Source organism: Phacochoerus africanus, chromosome 15 (assembly GCF_016906955.1).
Source record: "Phacochoerus africanus isolate WHEZ1 chromosome 15, ROS_Pafr_v1, whole genome shotgun sequence".
Taxonomy (NCBI): domain Eukaryota; kingdom Metazoa; phylum Chordata; class Mammalia; order Artiodactyla; family Suidae; genus Phacochoerus; species Phacochoerus africanus.
This window is the reverse complement of record NC_062558.1, coordinates 75830696-75854708: the sequence shown is the minus strand read 5'-3', so window position 1 is coordinate 75854708 and position 24013 is coordinate 75830696. Positions and strand designations below refer to the sequence as shown.

The following is a 24013-nucleotide window of genomic DNA, read 5'->3' as shown; positions in this document are numbered from 1 at the left end:
GACGTAAAACTGTGATGACTTCTTAAGAAAGAATGTCCTCTTTCATCATATCTCAGTGATGAAATAATTTAATAATGCTCATATGTAAACATTATTATTAAAAAATGAAGGTAGAAAAATAAGATATAAGTCAACCAGAATTCCAGTTCAAAGTTTACTCTCTCAGTTTTAGGTTAAAACATTGATACCAGTTTCTTTTCTGTTTGGTTTTTGTTGTTGCTTTGTTTTGTTTCTGGCTGTGTCCGCGGCATGCAGAAATTCCCGGGCCAGGGGTCAAACCCGTGCACAGCAGTAACAGTGCTGGATCTTTAACTGCTAGGCCATCAGGGAACTCCTGATACCAGTTTCTTAAATTGTAGAGGTCTTGCAACTCCCAAGGTATATGTTGGGACGATAACTTTATCCCTCTTCCAGTACCTTTTACACACTTGGCATTTAGCCCACACCTTGCAGAGGGAAGGGAGGCCTGTAATGGATTGCAGGCAAGCAAGTGAGTGTGTGTCATAATAGATGATGCTCCAGTGATGCTACTGAAAGCAGGTTTCCTATGGTCCTGACAAAGCAGTTTGTGTCTCAGTGTCTAATAAGATGACGTAGATGAAAATCTTAGATAACATGTGGCAACTTCTCTCTCATCTTCCAAGCAAACCGTTTGAAACCCAGCTATTTTTGGACAGCTCTCATTTATATATGTATATACTCTTGCTGGTGCCTGATGTTGCCAAGGGGCATCTGGTTTGTTCTTTAACTTTTCTGGCTGCTGTTCTTCTGTTGGAAATGGTGGAGTGACGATGACTGCACCTGATGACTTTGTTTTCTCCTTTCTCAGTGTTCTTTCTCTGAACTTTTGCTTGGCACAATAGTTAGCCTTTTGGTGCCCAGCCTCCCTATAGTTATTTGTGCGGAGATTCCCAGGCCGAGCAGAAATCACCTCTGCAGCTGTCCCCAGTGCTCCCCTTCAGCGATTCCTTTCTGCTGACTTGCATTTCCTTTCTCATATATAATACAAAGATCAAACACTTACCTCCTATTGATGTTGTTTGAGGGACAATTATGAATAATCCCTGAGGGAAGATGATCAAACTGAAAGTAAGAGTGGTAATAGATTTGAATGAGCATGAAGCAACCTTCTTCTAAGGGAAAGAAAATATCTGCAGAAACACTACCTAAATTAGTGCTGCCCTTCTGGTTGGTGGTCACAGGCTTAGGGCTTTGAGGAGTCCTTGCCAGCTAGCAGCCACCTGGGGCAGTTTTGTCCTGGTGAAGCAGTAATATCCATCCCTCAAGGCAAGGCTTTCTCTGGAAGAAATTTTGCAGTGAACTAAACTCTCAGGGGCCCATCTCTTGATGCTTATTCATTTCCACAGCGCTGCTGTGGAACCAGGCAGAGCATTCTAATGCTAGTGTGTATGCTAAGAGGTCTGGGTTCTTCCCCAGTGTCAGCACAGCCTCTTCTTTCCTCCTGCCTCCTACCTCCACCGCACATTTTTTTTTTCTTGTTACTTTTTAAAATTGAAAGGCTCTGCAAGGAGGGGAAGTAAGTCCCTTGTCCTTTTGAGTATTGAGGTGCTCAGCAGAACTGCCTGGCATCCTGTTTGTATATAGCGGTTTTAATTCATTCTCTAAGAGGTCATTTAGCCTTACCAGCAGAGTCTTAAACTTGATAATCCTCACATCAGCAGTGAGGCTCAGGTCAAATATCCAAAAGTGCAAACCCTGTGTAATTATTTGAAGGAGGTTTTAAAGCCTTCATTCCCTGGCTGTTTGTCTGGCTTCTGCCTGGCACCTCCTCAGGTCAAGCTGATAACATTCCTCATGCTTGAGGCCGCCAAGACAAGCAGGTGGCCTGAGAGAGCACAGTCAGTGAGGGAAGTTCACATTCTCATTCTGTGCAAGGAGCTTGACACCGTTCCTATGCCATTTCAGTCCATGGAGATGGGACTTGGGCTCTGGTGACATGCAAGCTTTTTGATACTGTAATGGAGATGCCCCAAACAGGAGTGATGTGCCAATAGGTTGAAAAATTGTACCTGTTCCACTAATTACGTCCTTGCTGCTTTCCTTTTGAAAACTGTTGATGATGAGAATTTCTCCTCCCCCAGACCGGCCTTGACTGGTTCCATGGATATGAGGTGTCCCCGGCCTTCTGGAAGTACATTATGTCCTCTTTTTATTGGCTGTTATTAGGTGTTATTATTGGCTCTCTCTCCACTGATCACTGCAGTTTGAGGTTTCAGATGAAATGCGGTATCTTGGGCAGAGTTAGCACTGTATTTGGAGATGACTCTAGGATAGTAACCACCAAACAACTACATTGCCTTTCATTCTGAGGGAGATGTTTCTTTTCCAGCCTTTAAAAATATTACAGCCTTATGAGACCAGATGGTGACCACAGACAGAGACTGTAAGCTATCAGAGTTCTTGCTAGACCTTTTCTTTTTTTTCTTTGAAGGAAGTGACTTTTTGTCCTATAATGTTGCATTAGAGGTTATAGTTAGTGACAATAATAGAGCTCAAAATTCCCTCTGATAATTTATCTTCCTGTAACTGCAGAATATCCTTTTAAAGATGGAAAAATTGAGGGAGAGAGTAACTATGTGGTAATTGACAGGAAAGCATTGAAGTCTAGTTTATCCAAAGAACTGTTTTGATCTCTCTCTTCTGTATAAAAGGAGTTTACGTTTTTGGCTTCCAGGTGACATTGTGTGTGTATTTGTGTGTGTGTAGATGGGCATGGCTTACCTTAGTGTGAATAGGTTCCATTGTGTTCTTCTGCGCTGATTTAGAAAGAATCTATGTGAATGTAGCTTACTTGGGTGTTTTTTTTACGTAGATGGAAGGGTTGTTTGCTTGTTTGTTTGGGGGGGTTTTATTTGGCTGCGCCCACAGCATTTGGAAGTCCCCAGGCCGGGGATCAAACCTGGGCTGGAGCAGCATCCGGAGCCACTTTGCAGTGTCAACACTGGATTCTTAACTTGCTATGCCACAAGAGAACTCTAGATGGAAGGTGTTTTGACCTGCTGTGTTGGCTCTCCATTTTCCTTCTTGTCTCTTTACATCTGTCATATTTGCCCTCTTCAGGAGGAATCTCGAATGCAGCCAAGAGAAAAAGGCAAGGTACCGGAAAGCTTGAGAGTTTGAATTGCCTGACACCTTGGCAGAAACTCCATATCAGTTTTTTTAGGTTTGGGGAATGTTAACAAATAGAACTTTGAAGCAAAACTTATTTGAGGGAAAAGAAAAAACGTATTTGTGATTCTAATTCTGAGTGAGATTAGCAATATGACATATAAAGAGCTGTGATGTTTTTCAGATCTATTATGAAAGTCTGGTGTCCATATCTTTGTGTTTACTACCTAAAGTCTTAGCAATCTTGTACCCAGAGGCCCATTTTGTGAAGAACACTTCTGAAACATACCATCATTTGTTTTGTTATTTTTCAGTTAAGATCTTCCAAGGGCTGTGAGTATAGTTTTTCACATTACTTGTTTCTCTTTCTTGACCGCAAAACCAAGTGAATGCTTCCTTTGCTGTCTCATTGCAATACCCAGAGCCTCAGGATGAAGTTTCTTCCCCACTTGGCATTCTTTGGTACAGATTTGTTACTCAGATTGTGAGACAAATGCACCCTGCTTTGTGGACACGGCCTTCTATTGGCCTGTGTTCTAGGCCTGGTCCCAGGAACTCTTAGATTGATGTCACAATGTTAGTAGGCCTAGCCTGTCTCTGTCTCTTATCTTTTAAGTGGGGATAATAATGCTGAGCTCTGGTTTATGTCACAGTGATTTTTTGAAGGGTTAATGAGCTGGGCTTTGTGAGATACTTTTAGATCCTGAGATGAAAGGTGTTATTTAGCCTCAGCAAGGCTTCCTGCGGGAGTGCCTTCCAAAGAGCTCAAAGTGCTTGTCACTGTCTTCCATTCATCCTCATACCATCCCTGGTAGGGAGGTAGTGGGTAAGCATTATTATTAAGTACAAGATAGTGTTATTACTGTTACTTTTATCTGTAAACAGGGGATAATTGTGAGAAATAGTTGATAAAACAGATGATGAAAGAAAAACACTGAAAAAACTTCAAAGTAGCATGCATTTGCTATTCCTGTTTACTTTAGGCTTCAAAAGTCTAATTGCCATACATGAAAACAATAGAAAACATCCTTTTTTGAGGGGAAACAGGACCTGCTATATCCTTCTAAATACTTGCATTAATTGAACACTAGTACTTATTTTCACTTGTATCAGATTATGTTCTAAGGATTAGTTTAACTTGTGTATACCAGGAATGACTATAAATGTCATAGGACTTACTTTTTTTTTTTTTTGCTTTGCTTTTTAGGGCCACACCTGCGAGGTTCCCAGGCTAGGGGTCTAATTGGAGCTGTGGCTGCTGGCCTACGCCAGAGCCACAGCAACCTGGGATCCGAGCCTCGTCCGCAACCTTCACCACAGCTCACAGCAATGCCGGATCCTTAACCCACTGAGCGAGGCCAGGGATCAAACCAGCAACCTCATGATTCTTAGTCTGATTCATTTCTGTTGCAGCACAACGGAAACTCCAGGACTTAAATTTTTTTAAATAATTGAAGTATAATTGAGATGTTCCCTTGTGGCTCAGCGTTGAGGATCCAGTGTTATCACTGCTATGGCTCTGGTTATAGCTGTGGCAGGGGTTTAGCACTGGCCTGGGAACTTCTGCATGCTGCCGATACAGAAAATGATTTGAAGTATAGTTGATTTACCGTGTTATATTAGTTTTAGGTGTACAGCAGCGTGATTCAGTATTTATATAGATTATACTACATTTAAAATTATTCCAAAATAATGGCTATAATTCCTTATGCTGTGCAATATGTCCTTGTTGCTTACCTATATTATACATAGTATTTTGTGTCTCTTAATCCCCTCTCTTTGTCCCTCCCCCTTTCCCTTTCTGCACTGGTAACCACTAGTTTGTTTTCTATATCTGTGATTCCGTTTCTCTATTTTGCTATATACATTTGTGTTGTTTCTGTTTTTTGTTTAAAAAAATTTTTTTTTTTTTTGGCTACACCTGCCATGTGCGAAAGTTCTTGGGCCAAGTATCAAACCCATGCCACAACAGTGACCCAAGCCACTGGATCCTTAACCTGCTGCACCACGAGGGAAATCCTCCATTTTTAATTTTGTTAGATTTTACATGTAAGTGATAAAATATAGTATTTATCTTTCTCTGTCTGACTTATTTCACCAAGCATAATACTCTTTACATCCATTCATGTTGTTGTAAATGCCAGGATTTCATTCTTTTTTATGACAGAGTAATATTCGTGTGTGTATACCACCTCCTTATCCATTTGTTGATGAACAGACACTGGGTTGCTTCTGTATTTTGGCTGTCATGTAAACTGTGCTGCTATGAACATTGGGGTGTATGTGTCTTTTTGAATTAATAAGTGTTTTCATTTTTTTGGATATATACCCAGGAGTGGAATTGCTGGATCGTATGGTAGTTCTTAGTTTTTTTGAGAAATCTTCATACTGTTTTCCATAGTGGCTGTACCAATTTACATTCCCACTAAAAGTATACAAGGGTTTTCATTTCCCTACATCCTCACCAACATTTTTTATCATTTTTTATTTGTAGACCCTTTTTTTCTTTTTTCTTTTTGGCTGCACCTGTGGCATGCAGAAATTCCCAGGCCAGGTACCAAACCCATGCCACAGTAGCAACTGGAATGACAACGCTGGATCCTTAACCCACTGAGCCATAAGGGAATTTTTGTAGACTTTTTGATGATAGTGATTCTCACAGGTGTGAGGCGATAGCTCATTTTTTTTTTTTTTTTTGTCTTTTTGCTATTTCTTGGGCCAATCACGCGGCATATGGAGGTTCCCAGGCTAGGGGTCGAATCGGAGCTGTAGCCACCAGCCTACGCCAGAGCCACAGCAACACGGGATCCGAGCTGCGTCTGCAACCTACACCATAGCTCACGGCAACACCGGATCATTAACCCACTGAGCAAGGGCAGGGACCGAACCCGCAACTTCATGGTTCCTAGTCGGATTCGTTAACCACTGCACCACGACGGGAACTCCCAGCTCATTGTTTTGATTTTTATTTCTCTAATAATTAATGATATTGAGTATTTTTTCATGTGCCTTTTGGCCATCCTGTATATCTTTGGGAAAATGTCTATTCAGGTCTTCTGTCCATTTTTTAATCGTGTATATATATATATATATATATATATATATATATATATAGTATGAGCTGTTTTTGTACTTTGAATATTAACCCTCGTTGGTCATGTCATTTGCAAATGTTTTCTCCTTTTTGTTTTGTCAGTGGTTTTCTTTGCTGTGCAAAAACTTTTAAATATAATTAGGTTCCATTTGTTTATTTTTGCTTTTATTTCTTTTGCCAGGACTTAATTTATTTTGAATCTTCATTTTAGACTTCAAAATTGAATTTCCTCTTTTTGAAGTCATTTAGACAACATGTAGTTCACTGAGGTCATCCAGTATGAGAGATAGATTTTCTTAAAGGAGAGATTTTTGAAGACAGTGACTACTACATGGTCTAAGATTGAAGAAGGAGAATGAGCCCCATTTGGGAAGCCACGTGGATAGGGGTCCCCAACATGTTTGTCATTATGAACAAACCATTGACTGAAACCACCCACCTTGGCCAGGCACGATAATGGCAGCGTCCACAAGTTGTCTCAGAGCAGTAGGCCCTGATAAGGAACATGGTGCTACCCTGGGAGGATTTGGAAGGGGCTGATAGGAGGGAGATGACCAGCCTCCCAGAATCCTTGGTGCTGGAATCCATCTTGGCTGAGAGGTTCACGCCCCACCCAGAAGGACCCTGAGCCAGACCAAATATAGGCTAAGCAAGGTGATTGGCCAGAGACAGCCTGGAAGCTAACCCTTATTCCCGTAAAACCTGAGATCACGAGCCACGTGGCAGGGCAGTTCTCCTGAGTTCCCTTACCCTGCTGCTCTCCCCAGCACATGTGTCTCCTCGGACATTCATTTCTGAGTGTTAGACCAAAAGCCCATGCTCAGGCCCTGGAAGGGGTTCCCCTTCCTGCAACAGTTACACTACTGAAGTTGACCATTTACTCAGTGTTATGGCTTGAGATCACAGATGAGAGAAGGTTCCTCCCTACTCTTGTCCCCTCCTCTCACTGATATTTTCAAGCTCATCTTTGCAGCCTCATTACAAACTCCATTTTGTGGAGTTATTTCTGGTCTTTTATGGTTGTGTCATAGGAAGGAGGAAGGCATGAAATGAATGCAAGGAAGAATGACCACAGTTAGCCATTAAATCTTGCCATTTGTTTTCTTTCAATATATACCACTATACTTCCAGAAATCAGTAATTCCTTCGATAGTCTCCCTAGGAAACAAACATGTACAAACTGAAAACGGTAGGCTTTACAGATTATGTGAGCAGGGGACAGCAGGATGGTTGGACCTTTGTCTTGAGATTTGGTTTTGACCAAAAATCTTTCATCTTGAGTGGTCCATATTTCTCTCTTTACGTGGTAATAGGAAAAGTTTAATTTTCTCAAGATAACTGTGAGCAGTCAATAAAAGATAGTAGCTGTATGTATAACAGTTTTTAAATGTCATATACTTGGTTTTAAATTTTCTTTTTCTTTTCTTTTTTTTTTTTTTTTTTTAAGCAGGAAATAGACTTATTAAGATAGGATGCTTGTGAGAGATGAAAGAGAGCAGGCAAGGAGGCTCTGCCTGAGAATTAGGTGGGTTACGTTTTTATAATCCAAGGAAAGTATAAAGTTTCATAAATTGCCTAAATCAGTACTTCTTACCAAAAGCGATATCAAAAATATTGGCCCTCTTAAATTTTGTTTTTTATTTCTTTTTCAAATATTTGTAGTTTTGTGCAGCTGTTCATTGTTATGTTTCTTTACAACAGGCTTTTAAAAAATGCTAGCTTCCAACACACCAGGGGTCTCTCTATGTGTTCGTCAGAGAGGTTCTCAGAAAGAAAATGGTTTAAGTTTCAAAATCCTCAGGGGAATTGTTCCAGAACAACAGGGAGAAGAAAAAACTCCACACGATTTAAATACCTTGCCGTGATTCTTTTTTAATTTAAAATTTTCCTGTTAAGTCTTTTATTTTCTAAACAATAGACCCCTTGGCTCTTCTTGAACTACTTTAGGCTATAAAGAGCCACCAGATTTCTTTCCTCTTTTTTTCAAACTTGTAGTTTAAGCTAATTTTCCTCTTCTCCATTCAGGTACCTAATTAAATGGAGACATTTAGTTGATTTGTGCTTATTTTCACCCCAAATTCAATTAAAATTCTTCTAGCTGAAGTAGAGCCGTCTCATTCTTAAACCAGGTCCAGGATGAAAGGTGACAGTGGAAGTAGGAATAACAAGCAAAAGAGTAAGTTCCTCTCAGTCTTTGGGAGTTTTGCAGTCAAGCTTCCTCACTGTGGTTTGAACAGGACCAGGTTTTAAGAGGCACTACCACCCATAGGAGGGCTGTGGGTGCTGGGGTTGACGAGCTCAGACTCCTTGGGTTGGAAACTTTCTCTCTTTTTTTTTTCTTTTCCAGCTTTATGAATGTCAGTTTTCCACTATTTACTTGCTTTGTATCCTTGGGCAAGTTGCTTTAGCCTTTGAACCTCAGGTTCACCTCTAAAATGGGGATTAATAATAGTATCTGCTTCTTGGGGTTGTGAGGAGGCAGTCATAGAGCCTGAAGTATAATGCTCCACATATGTGCTTGCACAATAAACTTTGGCTACCATGAGCTGTATTTCATTAGTGCTATTGTCAGTACTTAGGTATTTGTTGTTCACTTTGATTTTTTTTTTTTTTTCTTTTTAGGGCCGCACCCTTGGCACATGGAGGTTTCCAGGCTAGGGGTCGAATTGGAGCTACAGCTGCCAGCCTGCACCACAGCCACAGCAGTGAAGGATCTGAGCTGTGTCTGTGACCTACACCACAGCTCCCAGCAATCCTGGATCCTTAATCCACTGAGTGAGGCCAGGAATCAAAACTGCAACCTCATGGTTCCTAGTGGATTTGTTTCTGCTGCGCCATGACGTGAACTCCTTTTTAATTTTTTTTAAATTTTTATATTTTGGCTGCACCTGCAGCATATGCAGGTTTTCTAGACCAGGGATGGAACCCTAGCCACAGCAGTGACCTGAGCCATGGCAATGTCAATGATGGACCCTTAACCCACTGACCATCAAGGGAACTCCTCACCTTGATCTTTTAATATATAACTATATTGGCATTCCATAAGTTTGTTTTAGAAATCTCCTGTTCTGCTATATTTGAGTTTATAAAAATTAAAAATGAGGAGTTCCCATTGTGGCACAACAGAAATGAATCTGACTAGTAACCACGAGGTTGCAAGTTCGATCCCTGGCCTTGCTCAGTGGGTTAAGGATCCAGTGTTGCCGTGAGCTGTGGTGTAGGTCGTAGACAAAGCTCAGATCTGGCATTGCTGTGACTGTGGCGTAGGCTGATGGCTGTAGCTCTGATTTGATCCCTAGTCTGGGAACCTCCATATGCCACGGGTACGGCCTAAAACGTACACACACCAAAAAAAATAAAAATTGATATGGCAGAAATCACCACAAGCAAAGTCAAAAGACAGATGCACACTGGGGGAAGACACATTTGCAGTTCATCACACAAAGAGTTCATTTCCCTAATATTTGAAGAACTACTACTCAATTTTTAAGAAAATGGACACTTGGAAAGTTTTTTTACGGTGATGTGCCACTGATTTCGTGTCTTTAATATGTATACTCAGAGCATACTAGGCAAACTCTAGGTTGGAGGAAGACTTGAGATACATACAACTAAAGATACAGACATGAGTGTGTAAACAGACCTGAAATTTGTGTTTTTCCCCATAAAATAGCTCCCACTCAGAAATATTCTGTTACTATCAATGGCACCCTCACATGCCCCTTTACCCTGTCGTCCATGACTTTTCTCATCTTTTTTTCCGATCTCCTTCCTCTCATCTAGAAAATCCGAGTCCATTCTGTGTTTTATTCATAGTATTTCACATCTGCTACAATCTCTCCTGGCCCACTACTACTCTTTTAGTTAAGAGACACTCATTGTCTCATGGCTTAACTGCTACCCTGGTCTCCTTTTCTTTCTTTTCTTGTTCATTTCTCCACTCAGCACAATAGACTACACCCAGGTTAATTTCCCTAAAAACATGGTTTTCATCGTGGGCCACAAACCTACTTAGAAACCTTCCGTGGTTCTCACTGTCTAGAATGAAGTCTCACTTCTGAATCTGACCTTAGGGCCCCTCTTAATCTGATTCACTCTCCTATGTCTTTTCATTTTCTCAGTGCTTCTTTTTTTCTTTGTCTTTTTAGGGCCACACTCAGGCCATGTCGGGGTTTCCAGGCTCGGAATCAAATCAGAGCTGCAGCTGTTGGCATATGCCACAGCCACAGCAATGTGGGATCTGAGCCTTGTCTGCAACCTACAGCAGAGCTCACAGCAACGCTGGATCCCTAACCCACTGAGTGAGGCCAGGGATCGAACCTGCGTCCTCATGTATGCTAGTTGGGTTCATTACCCACTGAGCCATGACAGGAACTCCTATTTTAGGTAAACTTTTTAATCAAATATATAATACAGTAACTTTTCACACAGTGAACACACCCATGTCATCAGCATGCCTCTCTTTTGACACACACGCTTTCTCCCTCACCAGATGGCAAGTGCCCAGGAGACAGGGCCACATCATATGCCTCTGTACATGTGCACAACATCAGGTGCTCAGTGACATTCCAGATCAGAAATTTGAAGGCTAGGTCTTGACAGATAAGAAGCACATAGAAATATAAAGGAATACATGAAATTTCCATTAGTAACTACAAATACTTTCTTGACAACTAGTTACAGCTGAGATATGATTGGCGGTAATACCATGTGAGTTAAGTCTTGTTCAAGGATTCCTAGGTGGTGATCCATAAATAAGATTCTTTCTGTCCATCTAAAACGAGGCCATGTCATAGTATTTTCTTTTCTGACACAAAGTAAACAGACATCTACAACATTTGTTTCTGTTGTCATTTTATCCAGCAAATATGTATCGATCATATACAATCTATTAGATACAGTTAACAGCATACAGTGGGATTCAGCTTTGAAGAATATAAAAACCCTTCTTCTGTAGAGCTTATATTTTAATGAGTCACTAGAAGTAGTTGGAAGAACTGAAGAAAAGCTTAAGACTAAAGGTGTAACAATGACTAAACAATAAATAACTATGAAAAAATTGTTACTAAATCATCATAAACGTACAGGAATATCAGAACATGGAGACAGGAGAGGCCAACATGAAGCTTGGCACTGCACTGGGGACTTTGGCTAAGACATCCATTTGATGATGACGTTATCAGAGGTGTGGAAGAAGATGGCAGTCTCTGGAGGCAGAATAAAGGGTGGGTTGAGAAGAGCAAAGAGGAGTTCTCTTGTGGCACAGCAGGTTAAGGATCTGGCATTGTCACTGCAGTGGCTTGGTTGCTGCTGTGGCGGGGGTTTAATCCCTGGTCTGGGAACTTCCACATGTGGGCACCATCCCCCTCAAAAAATAAATGAAGAGCAGAGAGATGTTATAAATATCATAGGAAATGTTTAATTGTCAGTAGTGCTTTACAGTTGACAAGGAAGGTCCTCTGACTTGTTCAGTCCTCTTGAGTCTGCCTGTTATGATCTTGTACCGTGGATGTGTCGTCTGCCCACAGCCACCCAGCTCCCACATGCCTGTTGTAAGCTTAGACTTCCTTCATTCTTTCCACTGGCTGCTCTTGCCATAGGGGAATGTGAAGATTTGAGATCAGTCTTCTCTCTTAATTTTTGTAACTACTGCATTGAAATCACATCCCAGCTAACTTCATTATCACCATACGTACTCTTTGCTTTAAACATAAAGCATGAGAAACCTCCCTGGCAAATCATGACATCTGGAGGATATAAGTATAAGGCGAAGTGAAGTGGGAGGTAAGTCACTTTCCACCTCCTAGCCCTGGTGTCTCTATCACTTGGAAACAGAGGCACAAAGAGGAGGTAGAGGACCCATGGGCTGCTAATCCCTAAAAAGTAATTTGTTGAAAGTATTATGAATTCCCTTGTAGTTTGGTTTTGTCTTTTCTTTTTTCGCCCCTTTGCTTGTGTCTTTTTTGTACCTAGAAGGCTTCAGTTTGCAAAGCTATAAATCTGTCAGTCTCGTTGACGTGGCTTTCACTTCAAATTAATGTTCAGCAAAGGGATTAGCCGATAAACATTTCAGGCTGTATTTTTTTTTACACAAAAGGGTGGATTTGGTTTGAACAGGCTGCCAAAGCCAGGAAGGGAAGTTAATGGTGTAAATCAGTGCAGGCAAGAGCTGATCACCTTTCAGAAAGACAAGACAATGTAGCGCACAACCTCTAAATAGATTTTTGGGGTCAAGTTGATGTCATGTTGAAGAATCAATATTTGCTGGGCTTTATAAGTTAGTCTTTGATGAACCCCAGCCATTTTGCTAGGCCATTAATTGCGGAAGAGGAAAGGCGACAGTGGCTGAAGTCCATGGCTATAGAGATAGTATAAAAATAAGTGAAGAGACAAGACAGTCACTTGCTAACGTGCAAAGGTCTCAGCCTTAGGTTCTACTCAAGCCTTGTTGGTTCACGTACTGAAGGCTTTCTTGGGATCATACTGACATTTTAAGGAAGAGCCACTCTTGCATCCTAACAGAAGAAGGTCAGCCCTTTGTTCTTTGACACTCCTTATCTAAGCAGTGTGGCTCAATTTTCCTGGGATGAATTCTGATGTCATTTTGCGTTCTGCCTCTCGAATGTGCTAATCACAAGAGCACCTCTTGCTCGGAGTGTGGCTCATCCCTCTCTTTGACAAAGTTGAAACCTTTTTAAATAAAGAGTTGTAGTCAAGAGCATTTGCTTTAGGGTGCTGGCTTGAATCCAAAGTCTAATGAAAGGTTTTTGGTAAATATTATCATTTGTACTTGTTATATCATCCATTGGAGGTGTTCCTGTGGCTGTTTTGTGTGTGTGAGTATTCTCTATTCCTCTTTGGGTTATCAGAGTCATTTGTAGGACAGTAACCTTATCTTCTGTTTATTTTAGTCTGTGTTTCTAATAAATGTTGTTGACTAGGTAGAGGAATGTATTATATCAAATTTTAATCCTGTCTGTAACAAAACTAACATCCTCCAGGGTCAGTAACTGAACGTCATAGAAGCAGCTTTGTTAGGCTCTATGAATCAGGGTATGGCTGCAAGATGTTTGTTGCAAGTTCTTGGTTATATCTGCTCAATAGATACATTTTAGAATTGACGTTTCAGACCCCTTTCTCTAGTGCATTTGTCAGAGGAGGCTTTTCAAATTAATTGGAAGAACTGCTGTTCTTTTCTCACGCCCACTCCATCTCTCCTCTCCAGGATCATTTTTCAGATTAAGTACTCAAAAGAAAGCACAGGAGGTTCGCTGGAATTGTTGTGTTTTTACAAGAGAATCTGATGTTTAATGTTCTCATCTATGATTTTCTTTGGATATTCACTCTTAGTTTTTATTCTTCCTTCTTAGCTGTTGAGAACTTCTACTTTGGTACTCTGAAGCTCAACTCAATTCACATCTCTCAGAGGTTCACTGTAGACAGCTTTGGAAACTACGCCTCCTGTGGACAAATTGACTTCTCCTGAGGTGGATCGTGAAAAACAGTCAATATTGAACATCCTCACAAGGTGCTGAGAAAAGGATCATCGTCATTTTAATTGCCAGTGAGGAACGTGGAAGGAAATTTGGGGGGTAGCTTTCCTGGGTAGTTCCCCAAGGACACCATGCTATCTCATGGTTGTCCACAGTCATCAGACTGTCAGCCAAGATGGTTGTGGGCACAGGGAGAACTTAGGTGTGTTCAGCTTTCACAGGGTCTACCTCTCTTTCCAAAGCTCTCCTCTGGAAATGTACCTCCGAAGCCCACTGGAGCTCAGATTTGCATTATTTCTTATAGCTCCAGATATTGCCCCAACCATTAAACTCTTTTTTTAATAGTTTAAAAGAGAATTACAGATGTGTGATCTTATTAATCTCTCTACCTAGATCAAATATCTACAAATTCTAGAAGGTTTGTATTTTTCCCTTCCCTTTGTACCCTGACTTTTATTTTATTTTATTTTAGTCTTTTTAGGGCTGTTCCTGTGGCATATGGAGGTTCCCAGGCTAGGGTTTGAATCGGAGCTGCAGCCACTGGCCTGTGCCATAGCCACAGCAACACCAGATCTGAGCCGTGTCTTCGACCTATATACCACAGCACAGGGATCGAACCTGCATCCTCATGGATACTACTCAGATTTGTTTTCATGCAGCCACAATGGGAACTCCTACCCTAACTTTTAATAACTACCCAGAATTTCTTTTTTATTGTGGTAAAAAACATATAGCACAAAATTTACCATCTTAAACAAGTTTTTTAAGTATATAGTTTAGTTGTACTAAGTATATTCATCTTGTTGTGAAGTATCTCTAGAACTTTTCATCTTGCAAATCTGAAACTCATCTGTGTCCATTAACCAACTCTTCCTCCAAGTCCCTGACAATCACCATTCTATTTTTTGTTTCTATGGATTTTACTTCTCGAGATACTTCATATAAGTGGAATCATACAGTATTTGTCTTTTTGTGACTGGCTTGTTCTACTTAGCATAATGTCCCCATGTTGTCGCATGTGGCAGGACTTCCTTCCTTTTTAATGTTCAGTAATATTCCATTGGATGTATATACTGTCATCCTTCGATTTCCCTTGGTTCCAGGACCTCCTTCGGTATCTGTGAATGCTCAATCCTTTATTTAAAATAGCATGGTATTATATGCATACACTCCTGTATACTTCAAATCATCTCTAAATTACTTTTTTTTTTTTTGTCTTGTTAGGGCCGCACCTTCAGCATATGGAGGTTCCCAGGCTAGGGCTTGAATTGGAACTATAGCTGCCAGCCTATACCACAGCCATAGCAATGCAAGATCTGAGCTTCGTCTGCGACCTATACCATAGCTCATGGCAATGCTGGATCCTTAACCCACCAAGCGAGGCCAGGGATCAAACCCACGTTTCCGCTGAGCCACAAAGGGAACTCCCTTTAAGTTAATTTTAATACCAAATACAATGTAAATGTCATGTGAATAGTCCAACACACAGCAGTCTCAAGTTTGCTTTTTGTAACTTTGTCTAATTTTTTTTTTTTTTCTGAATTTTTTGGCCTGCGGTTGGTTGACTCAACAGCTGTGAAACCCATGGATATGGAGGGCCAACTGTACCACATTTTGTTTATCCAGGGTTCCATCCATAGACATTTAGGTTCTTTCTACCTCTTGGCTATAGTGAATAGTGCTCTGTGAGCATGAGTATATAGATATCTCTTTGAGAGCCTGCTTTCAATTCCTTTACTACTCAGAATTTTATCTTTAACAAAATAATTGTTAAAGTTTTTACCTTTTACTTTGCTCTGCCCATTTTCTTCTAAAGTCAGTACCTTTTATGTTTGTTAGATCCTGTTCCTTCACCCTACCCTAACCCTGGCCTTCCCATGCCACTGATGGAATTGTGATATTGTAGCTCTTTTCTGTTTACTTCTCAGGGCAGTGGCACGCGAAACAATGATGATATCAGCGGGACTGTGCAAAGTTCCCTGGGAGAGTGTCAGCCACAGAAGGCACTCTTTCCTCACTACAGACCTGCAGATGGAAGGAGCTCCCAGCCAGCTTGGCCCCACCCTTCAGCTCTGCTGCAAGCTCTGCTGGGGAGCGCCAGCCTCACTGTCACCCCTCATCTCTGCCTCCTCACAGCCTTTCTCTTTCCTTCCTTCCGTAGCCTTATCTTGATTCTTGCTGTTCGAGAAGTCTGACTCTGATCTCTGCATGTTAAGGCCACTACATGGTGAGGGCTGTGTATAATACTCAAAGATTTGTTTATCAGTGTGGCTTGTACAGATCATTTGTGAATAAATGAATTTCTAAAGCAACTGTGTTTTTCTTTTAGTATTATTGTTAGTTTGACCCCCTTAGTCAGTGTGTGTTGGGATACAATGCTGCCATCATTTTTTTTCCCTGGCATAGTTGTATTATTCGTGCAGGATTTATATATTGGTGCCTGCAGGGTTACTTTTTTCCCCAAGAAAAAGCTTTCTACGGGTAATATTTTTTATTTGAGTTGAGCTTTTACCTCACTTGCCTGATTGTTAGATGGCATGTGGGAATGAGTGTTCAGGGCTGGTACTGAATAGTGAAGTCGACTGTGGCATTCAGTGCCCTCCTTCGTCTTGGTGCTGCTTCTCTCTTCCTGGTTGCTTTCTGAAAACTGCTCTTGAATATACTTGGCCAGATAGTAAAGATGTCTTCTCTGGGGTATCAAAGGTATGATTAATGTTTTTAGGGAAAAAAAAATTTAGTCTTTTAGAAAATGTAACTTTAGGGAGTTCCTGTCGTGGCTCAGTGGTTAATGAATCTGACTAGGAACCATGAGGTTGCGGGTTCGATGCCAGACCTTGCTCAGTGGGTTAAGGATCCAGCGTTACCGTGAGCTGTGGTGTAGGTCGCAGACATGGCTTGGTTCTGGCGTTGCTGTGACTGTGGTGTAGGTCGGCAGCTACAGCTCCGATTTGACCCCTAGCCTGGGAACCTCCATATGCCGCTGGATTAAAAAAAAAAAAAAAATAGAAAATGTAACTTTATATATCACATGCTAACTTCTTAACAGAATTGGAAATTCTTTATTTAGTGTTTAGAGGTAACTTTGCGTTTAAGGACTTAACCAAGATGTTAAGTAATGTTTCACAATTTATCTGCCTTTTTCACTGTCATTCTCTCAGGATCGTATAGTGGAGTTTTCCAGCAGCTACATGACATGGTGACATCATCGTTCTGATGGTTATTGAAATGTGTGCTTATGTGTTTTTATGTTTTGTAGAATTTTAAGTTGGTAGGTATTGACAGAATTGGAAAAGATTTTTATTTATGTTTTAAATTTTCTTTCTAGAAGCCAGTGGACTAATTTTTTGAGACAATGTAGTGCTAAAGAAAGTATAGTTTTAACTACTCTTTTAGAAGGGCAACAATATTAGAGAGCAAATACTTTTCAGTGGAGCTAAAAGAATTTTTAAAGATTTCAAGTTGCCTTTCACCAAACTGTAATGGGGTGAATATTGGAGAATTTCCTTCTGTGTTTATAATCCAATCTTCCATAGTATTATCACTTTGCAATTTATTCTGTACTGAAATAGAGTTAAATCCCTCCACCTGGCTTTCAAGACACTGACTTTACCCTCAACTTCTCTGAGAAGGGGAAAAAAAAATCTCTCACCATGATTATTACACAATATCTGTGTTGTTATATAAAGAACCTTGTTATGGAGAATAATTTGGTGTTTTTTGTTTGTTTGTTTTTTTGGAGGCGGCACAAGTTACCCCCAAATGAACTCTGTACCCATGGTAGAGACATGATAAATGTGACTTATAATGGTTATAATGGTTATTTTTTCAGTGAACTTTAGAGTTTACTAAATTGGACACTGATGAAATTCCAGCTGTATAATGAACCAAGCTTGGTTTAGGTTTGGTTTTGCACTGTGCCCTTTTCCTCCAGCTAAAGGGAATCTGATGGCACCAGAGGGGTATAGAGTTAAGGTGTACCTCTCATATTCTGTCTTGATGCCTACAGGGAGATGGGTAGCAAAGCCAAAGGATGCAGTAGGTAAGAAAAGGAGCTGCTGTTGTGGTTTAATATCAATAGTTTTTTGTTTGTTTGTCTTTTTAGGGCCGCACCTGTGGCATATGGAAGTTCTCCCAAGCTAGGGGTTGAATCAGAGCTGCAGCTGCAGGCCTCTGCCACAGCTACAGCAATACAGGATCTGAGCTGCACCTGCAACCTACACCACAGCTCACGACAACGCTGGATCCCCAACCCACTGAGTAAGGCCAGGATCGAACCCACGTCCTCATGGATATTAGTTGGGTTTGTTACCACTGAGCCACAACGGAAAACTCCTAACAGTAGCTTTTTTGTTGTTGTTAATAAGATGACATTAAATAAAGTATGTTTTACTGTGTGAAAAATCATCAAGCTGTATACTTTATGCCTTATGCTTTTTTCAGTATGTATATTATACTTCAACTTAAATATCTGTTTAAAAAAATAAATTTCTTCATCCAGAGGTTACTTACTTCCTATGCATTTAAGCATATATATCATTCTAAGCTAATATTAGCAAAATGCTCACATTTGTCATTTGTGAATAATGCGTATTTATTCATTAAATCTTTACATCCCCACTAGGTTGGTGTTACCATTTTCCTCATTTTAGAAACAGTTTAACAAGGTAAAAAAATTTGCCTGAGGCCAGTCATACAGCTTGTATCTGTGATTTTTAAAAATGTGGTCTGTGGACCCCTGGGAGTCCTGAGATCCTTTGGTGGGGAGGTAAGGTCTTACTATTTTCATAAAAATATTAAGGTATGATTTGCCATTTTCACTTCTGATTTTCTTCTGAGTATACAGTGGGGTTTTTCCAGAGGCTATGTGATATGGTAACATCATCATACTTAGGGTTAATGGAATATTATGCTTGTGTATTTTGTGTTTTCTAGAATTTTGTAAGTTGGTAGCTTTAGGTTATAGATATATTTTAGAGACTAACTCAGTTTGCTCTCAGTACTTCTCCTATGCCCTTAATAGCTATTTCCAGTTTTATCTGCTGTTATGAGCTGAATTGTGTCCCCAAGAATTCATAAATTGAAGCCCTCCCCTCCCCACCCCATATCTCAGAATGTGACTCTTTGGAGATAGAGCCTTTAAAGAGGTGATTAATTTAAAATGAAGCTGAGGCTGTTGGGGTGGGCCCTAAGCCAGTCTGAGAAGAGGGAATTTGGACACACAAAGAAACATTGGACCCCTGACTCCCATGCTTGGCTTCCTGGGATTGTCTCCAAAAAAGTTTGGTGATGATATTGCCGAGCAACCTGTGATTGGAAGGATCTGAGAATTACAGTGAAACTGACCATTCAGAACAGATGGGGACAGATTGAGGAAGTTCCTTCTGCCTCTGCCCTGATCATCAAAGCCCCCAGTGAATGATCAAGAGACAGGAAGAAGCAGAAACATTACAGTGGAAATACCATTTTTGATAAGATTGTTGATATCTTCCAATAGATATGACACTTGTCTTTAGCTCAAGAACCGTCTGGTGGCATTCCTCTTGTGGCTCAGTGGTAACAAACCCAACTAATATCCACGAGGCTGCGGGTTGGATCCCCTGCCTCACTCAGTGGGTTGAGGATCCAGTGTTGCTCTGGCCTGTGGTGTAGGCCGGCAGCTACAGCTCCAATTTGGACCCTAGCCTAGGAACTTCCATATGCTGGGGGTGAGATCCTAGAAAGACCAAAAAAAAAAAAAAGAAATGTCTGGCATCAATAAAGAGATCTTGGGGACTGCACTGTCGATGGCTCCCACCCTCATGACATCAACACTGGTACTGTGGAATGCCCAGCTGGTTAAGAACAACAATGGAAACTATTTCAATAAAGGATCACTTGACAACCAAAACAAAAAACATAAAATACGTGCATGCATGCACGCACAGAGGAAAGACCAGTTATGACACAGCAAGAAGGCAGCCAGCCATCTGCAGACCAGAAAGAGGGGCTTCTAAGGAGAATCCAAATCTATCAACACCTTAATTTGGACTTCTAAGCCTTCAGAACTTTAAGGGAATAAATCATGTTGTTCAAGCCACCAAGTCTGTGGTACTTTGTTACGGCAGCCCTAACAAACTATAAACTTGCTATAAGCTAATCTACCTGTCGTTCTTTGAGCCAGACATTAAAGAGATTTGCCAAAGTATAAGACAATACTACTACTCTTACTAATTTGGGGCGAGGGGAAAATATAACTTTTTCATAAAATGCATTATTTTCTTAATATGTAATGGGTTCAGTGTTGCTATTTTTAAACAAACTTTTTTAATTAAGGTTTTTTTTAAAAAGGTTTTTTTAGAGTGGTTTTAGTTTCACAGAAAAATTGAGAGGCAGGCTTGTCTTTATTTCCAAGTACAGTATATCTGTGTCTATACTTTATATCTTATATAAACAAAAAAATTTATTTGGGGTCCTCAATAATCTTTCCATGTACAGGACTCCTTTGACCAGAAAGTTCGAGAATTGCTGCACTATTGCTATTCCTTCCAAATGGAATCATATGTTACAAGAACTTCAATAATGAGTCAGTCTTTTTCTTCCTTCTTTCCTTCCTTCCTTCCTTTCTTTCTTCCTTCCTCTTCTTCCTTCTTCTTCCTTCCTCTTCCTTCCTTCCTTTCTTTCTTTCTTTCTTTTCTTTCTTCTTTCTTTCTTTCTTTTCTTTCTTTCTTTCTTTTCTTCTTTCTTTCTTTCTTGTTTCTTTCTTTCTCTTTCTTTCTTTCTTTCTTTTTTCCTTCCTTCTTCCTTCCTTCCTTCCTTCCTTCTTCTTTCTTTCTTTCTTTCTTCTTCTTTCTTTCTTTCTTTCTTTCTTTCTTTTCGTTTCTTTCTTTCTTCTTTCTTTTCTTTCTTTCTTTCTTCTTTCTTTCTTTCTTCTTTCTTTCTTCTTTCTTTCTTTCTTCTTTCTTTCTTTCTTTCTTTCTTTTTCTTTCTTTCTTTTCGTTTCTTTTTGCTCTTCTTCTTGCTCTCCTCCTTCTCCTCTCTCCTCCCCCTCCTCCCCTCCCTCCTTCCTTCCTTTCTCTTTCAGCTGCAGATGCAGCGTGTGGAAGTTCCCAGGCTAGGGGTAGAATCAGAGCTGCAGCTGCCAGCCACAGCCACAGCCACAGCCACACTGCATCTGCAACCTACATCATAGCTCACGGCAATGCTGGATCCTTAACCCACTGAGTGATGCCAGGGATTGAACCCACATCCTCATGGATACTAGTTGGGTTTGTAGCCTGCTGAACCACAACTGGAACTCATGTAATGAGCTTTTTTTTACCCAGCAATATGTAGTAGATCACATTAGCAAATAGATACAGATCTGTATTATTTTTAATATCTGCATAGTAGCCCATTGTATGTATTATAATTTAACTAGTTGATATCTAACTATGGACAATGATTTAGTTTCAGGGTTTGGCTATTATAAATAGTTCTAGAATGAACATCTTTGTGCCTTTGGCTTTTTACCCATCTGAGGTCATCTGAAAATGGAATTAAATGATTTTAAAGATGTGGTTAAATTTAAGTTTCTTATTTAGAAACTGAGGTTCTGTCTGCCATTTTGTATTGCTGCATATTAAACACAAACAGAAAAAAAGCATAAAACATGTACCATTTAACAGATACAGCCAGTAGCTTTGAGGCCCTTTGGTTTGGAAAGACCGACCTGCCAGTAAGTCTCTGAACATTTAGGAAAACCTTTTCTTCATTACAAACCATAGGTATTGTCCATTTTCTACAACTCTTTTCTTCCTCATCTGGAAATTTGGATTCTTTCTTCTAAATAGCTTTACTATTGGCTTAACTAACAGTCCTGAACCATTGTTGATTTGTTTTAAGCCTAGGGCTAATATGACCCAGCCTGAAGTTGCTGCAGAAGACAAGTCCCATTGGAGAAGCTGCCCAGGAGTGTGGGAAATGTTTTGACCTTCAGGGGTCTGGAAACAGCTGTTGTCTTACTGATGGGCCTCTTGTTTTTATCAGTGCCTTACCAAACTCTTTATTGGGCAGCTTTAGTAAGTTCAGAAGACCCAGGAACTTCATAAGATAGTATTGGAATGGGGGAGGTATGATAGCTGAGATCTACCTTCCCAATGCCTTGGAGACATGTAATTAGCCTTGCTAAGAGACTAGGATTGAAATGGGAAAAGATGGCAGTATTAGTACACATTCAGAACTATGGGATGTCACAGGCTTCTCTTCCCAGCCTGAGGGAAGAAGACCTAACATTTTAATTTTTTTTTTTGTCTTTTTGCTATTTCTTGGGCCGCTCCCTCGGCATATGGAGGTTCCCAGGCTAGGGGTCGAATCGGAGCTGTAGCCACAGGACTACACCAGAGCCACAGCAACATGGGATCGAGCCGCGTCTGCAAACTACACCCCAGCTCACGGCAACGCCGGATCATTAACCCACTGAGCAAGGGCAGGGACTGAACCCGCAACCTCATGGATCCTAGTCGGATTCGTTAACCACTGCGCCACGACGGGAACTCCCTAACATTTTAAAAATGCCCACTATGCCCAGGCTCTTGGTATGTAATTTTGCACAGAATTGACAGCAGTCTTCTGAGATAGGTGGTATTAGCATTAATCTGTGGATGGAAAATAGATTATGGAATTTGCCCCAGAACCCAGCTACTAAGTGGGATTCCATCCCCAGTCTGTATGTATGACAATAAACTCAGCTCCTTCTTCTACTATACACTGCTGCTCTGTATACCCGGGCAAGGCAAGGCTGCTTTATTTACTGTGAGATGAAGACATCAATGGCCGGGGCTTCATTGCAGCACCACCTCTAAATCCAACTGCAAAGGAAAAAGAAAACACGGAAAGGGAGCTATTGTTTCCTGTTTTCCCAAGGGATCCCAGCCCAAGCCATTGATGCATTAGGCGCAATTCCCAGGCAGCCAGATTTAGGGTGACTATGAACCGTATAACCTGTGTTTTTTCCTACCGATTAAGATCATGTTTTTTCATTGCCTTTGATTTTTCTTTTCTTTCCTAAGATCACAGCAGCCAAGGTTTTGTTTTTGTTTTTTAAATAAAAACACAATCTAGGGTTTGCTTGAGTCCCAAACATACCATATGTTTTATCCTGACAGATTATCTATTTCCTCTTCAATTTATTTGTGATGTAAACTTCACCCCGTTGCTGCTCTGTGCCCAGCCTCTAGCCTTCCCAGCTGGTATGTCAACACATTTCTTTTTTTTTTCAACACATTTCTAAAGGTAATGATAAGGATCACAATTTTAACAAAAACCTAAACACTTCAAACAAAACCAGCCCCACCCCCACCCCCCCTTCCCCAATGGCTTTTATTTATTTATTTATTTTTTGGTCTTTTTTCTTTTCTTTTTTTTTTTTAGGGCCACACCCACGGCATATGGAGGTTCCCAGGCTAGGGGTCGAATCGGAGCTGTAGCTGCCAGCCTACACCACAGCCACAGCAACGCCAGATCTGAGCTGCATCTGCGACCTGCACCACAGTTCACTGGATTCTTAACCAACTGAGTGAGGCCAAGGATCAAACCTGCGCCCTCCTGGATACTAGTTGGGTTCATTAACCACTGAGCCACGTTGGGAACTCCCCCAATGGCTTCTTAAAATCAACTTGAGGTCAAAACCATTGCAAATGTGCCTCTTCCAAATCTGCAGCCTCAAGGCAGATGAAATGGTCAGACTTGCGCCTTTTATGGTTGCCCTGGGAAGAGCTAACAAAAGGGGTGACAGCCTTTAAACAGCTGCTTGGGGAGGAGGACATCTGCCTCTGTTTTGCCAGCTATTCAACACTTGGGGCCTTTCCTTGAAAAGAGCATGTGGGGCTGGGCAGCAATAGTTCTGAGGCAGCCAGTTGTTATATGGCCTTTGTCTTAATGAAGCCACCCATTACTGTGGAGCCATAACTCGCAGGAAGCCAGCTGTCAGGGCTGGGACGCAAGCCCCTCTGGGTGGGAAGCAAGGGGGAGGAAGAGCGTTTGTGGCCAAATTTCCCTTTTAGACACCTGAGCCTGGCTGGCTTTGTAACCGGAGAATTTTGTGTCTCTCTCCCCCCACTTCCATCTTCCCTGAGGAGACTGGGTTCCTTTCTGCTCTCTACCCTTGGAGAGACAAGCAGAGACGTCTCCGTTTCTGGATTCCTTGGTTTGCAACTCCCTGAGTGCTGGGCTAGGCTGGGCTCTGCTGCGGCTGGCTGGGATTTGGCGCTCTGATCTAGTGCTTCCCTTTGAAATTTACCCCCTCCTTTTTTTTTTTTTTTTTTTTTTTTAAACCAGGTAT

General features: G+C 41.0%; 1 protein-coding gene across 5 annotated transcripts in view; it reads left to right on the top strand.

Moving 5' to 3' along the window:
* Positions 1-16028, top strand: part of ASCC1 (activating signal cointegrator 1 complex subunit 1) — a 110951-nt gene extending 94923 nt beyond the window's left edge. For 4 of the 5 annotated variants that reach the window (XR_007132340.1, XR_007132339.1, XR_007132342.1 and 1 more), the window contains exons 10-11: positions 13594-13751; positions 15645-16028. Coding sequence is in view for 1 of the 5 variants with exons in the window: in XM_047761720.1 (XP_047617676.1) it covers positions 13594-13709 (116 nt within the window). In the remaining 4 variants the exon portion in view is untranslated. Of the gene's footprint in view, positions 1-13593; positions 13788-15644 lie in introns of all 5 variants that reach the window. The other variant, XR_007132341.1, reaches the window with a different exon arrangement.
* The last annotated feature ends 7985 nt before the right edge of the window (positions 16029-24013 follow it).